Below are 2,677 nucleotides of genomic sequence, written 5' to 3' on the forward strand. Positions count from 1 at the left end.
GATTGTATGAGTTATCATACAGAATATACAAAATATGTGATCTTAAATTATATGTGCATATACTAGAACGATAAGGTGAGACTAGACTACAGGCCAGTTCACATGAACACTCTTGATGATGAGGTCGACAGTTTCCCACTAGAGGCTCGCGTATATTAATGGCATCCTCCCACAAGGATCAAATCTGTTCACCATTATCAAGAATTATTTTATTATATGCACAATTTTGATAATAAATTGTTGCATTCGTCATTTAATGCACGTACAACCCTAAAAACATGCACATAAGTCGTCTTTGGAAAATCTCATTGTAGTTCTTGTGATGCTTTGTATTTCAAATTATGATTTATGCTTATTGCTTCGACTTGTCATCGATAAAGCCAAAGTGATTTAACAATAAGATTGTAAACTGTTTTGGTAACAAGGGTCCCCATAGTTTGAGCCATGAAAATCACGATCTTACTGTTTTACGACCATACTCATGTTCTAATGTATTATCACCATCCTCTTTCATATTATATATAGGTTCGATATATTAATTTCTCTAGTGTTGATTCAATATATATATATATATATATATATATATATATATATATATATATTGGCATATATAGAAATATACAACGCCTAAATTCAAAAAAAAGCAAGACACGTATAATATTATACAAGATATGCCGGTTACAAAAACATGGCAAGAAATACAAAATAAGTTCAACTTATATCTACATCTGCAGAGAGTTAGATGATGCGCGATGATCGGAAACAAGTTTCAACAACTACTAAAAATTAAAACTCATTCTCTTCCCTCATCTCTTCAAGAGCTAGTGTGCCTGCGTTTGATGTCGAGCTTTTTCCTTCTCCTTCACCTCACTTCCTTGTGTCTTGTCATAATCTTCAAGATTAAAAACAGCAAATCAATTAAACGAATTGAAAAAAAAAATCAGTTCTTTGATTCAAATGTGATCAACAAATCTACCAGGATGATTGCCATGGACGTCCTTATCTTCATCGTCATGAGAAAGCGATTGGTTGCCTCCGTAAATTCCTCCAAAACCTTCCTCATCTGATCTCGTAGCGTACCCTTCCCCAAACGAATGTGACATCACATCCCTAATGAAACCCAACAGAAAAAAAAAACACATAAGTTCATGTTTAAATTGATTACAGAACGAGATTAAGAGAATTAAAGAGGTCGTACCCCTTTTTTTGAGCTTCCTGAGCTTCTTCTTTCTTCTCCATGTTCTCAGCCTCTTCGGCTCCTGCGGATGCCTGTTGGAATCTTACAGTTCGGAAGACCGGAGTTGCTTTTCCGGCGAAGTTGTTTGAGGTGGCGAAGAGAGTAGAAACGGCTGGTTTGGTTTGAATCGGAAAGGATTTGATGGCGCTGAACATATCCGTGTTGCTTCTGTTTTAAAATCGGGATCGGAGAGGTGAGGATTTATGATGATGATAATGGGAGATGAATATGTGAGGGGTTTTACACGTGTCATGCAGAGATTGACACGTGTGGTCTTGGAAGACGTTGCATAAATGGCTGTTTGACATTTGGCACCGAAATGCTGAAGCTCGTCTCGAGACATTGAAAAGAAAAGGAAAAAACTGAAGTGTTCGATGTCGATATCTTAGGGCTTAAGGCTTGAGGATGTCGGCAATGGTATAGCAAACACGTCACACATCGCCTCCGACAGAGGAGAGAGGGAAGGTAGCTAACGATTTTTTTTTTTTTTTTTTGTTTTGTTATTTTTTTTCCGGTTCACACCATTTAAAGTTATCAAATTTCATTTTCAACCACCTTTTATCCCATTATATATTTCAACTATTATTTTTTTCAAAAAAAAAAAAAAAAAAAAAAAAAAAAAAAACTAGCTTATGTTTAAAGAATTCAAATTTTTTAACCAATTACTATAAATACACATCAACCTCCAATTCTTACAATACCAACCTTTACAATATCAACCTTTCTCAATCCCTCAAGTGTTATTTCTCAAATGTATTTTCCTAGCGAACAAAAAACCTCGAGAAGAAACAAGAAATAGCTTCAAGAACTTCGTCAACCAACTTGTTGTCTTTGATGTACAAAAAACCTCAAGAAGAAACAAGAAATAGCTTCAAGAACTTCGTCAACCAACTTATTGTCTTTGATGTACCGACCTCAACTTGATGGACTCATCTACTCACCACCAATTTATCACTATCCCTGAAATGTTCCATATTATACATATGGGGCAAACCAACCCTAACCCCAATCCATACCTTAACTCGATTTTAACGCATTTCAAACATTGCAAGAAAATCCATTCCAATCTCAACCTTGTATTGATTCGGATTCAATATTTGAATCCGAAGATGCACCCGAACCTCAAACCGACCAAAAGAAAAAAAGGGAGGCCGACAACCAAGCTTGAACACCGGATGAAGAGAAGGTGTTAGTAGAAGCACGGGTTAACACATCAAATGATCTTATCCTTAGAGATAACCAAGATGGAAAAACTTTTCATGTAAAAGTATGGAAAAGTTTTCTTGACTGAATTAAGAGAGTAAAATAGCACACAAAAGATCAAATATATTCAAAATGAGGATTACAAGCAAACTTGCAATGAAGTTTAATGGTGTGTTGGTCAACGTGAAGCGCTCTTGGCCAAACAGTGCTAGCGATGCATAAATCCTAACCAAAGTT

At 35.7% G+C, this 2,677-nt stretch overlaps 1 protein-coding gene across 1 annotated transcript; it reads right to left on the minus strand.

Annotated features, from left to right (window-relative positions):
• Positions 1–632: 632 nt before the first annotated feature.
• On the minus strand, positions 633–1,394 carry LOC145169088 (late embryogenesis abundant protein). Its single transcript, XM_079087661.1, has 3 exons — positions 1,199–1,394; positions 977–1,110; positions 633–892 (listed from the first exon to the last, which is right to left on the minus strand). The coding sequence occupies exons 1-3, from the start codon at positions 1,390–1,392 to the stop codon at positions 822–824; spliced, it is 399 nt and encodes a 132-aa protein (XP_078943787.1). The 5' UTR covers positions 1,393–1,394; the 3' UTR covers positions 633–821.
• Positions 1,395–2,677: the final 1,283 nt, after the last annotated feature.

This window comes from Lactuca virosa, chromosome 4 (genome assembly GCF_052849685.1).
Source record: "Lactuca virosa cultivar CGN04683 chromosome 4, Lactuca_virosa_CGN04683_v6, whole genome shotgun sequence".
Taxonomy (NCBI): Eukaryota; Viridiplantae; Streptophyta; class Magnoliopsida; order Asterales; family Asteraceae; genus Lactuca; species Lactuca virosa.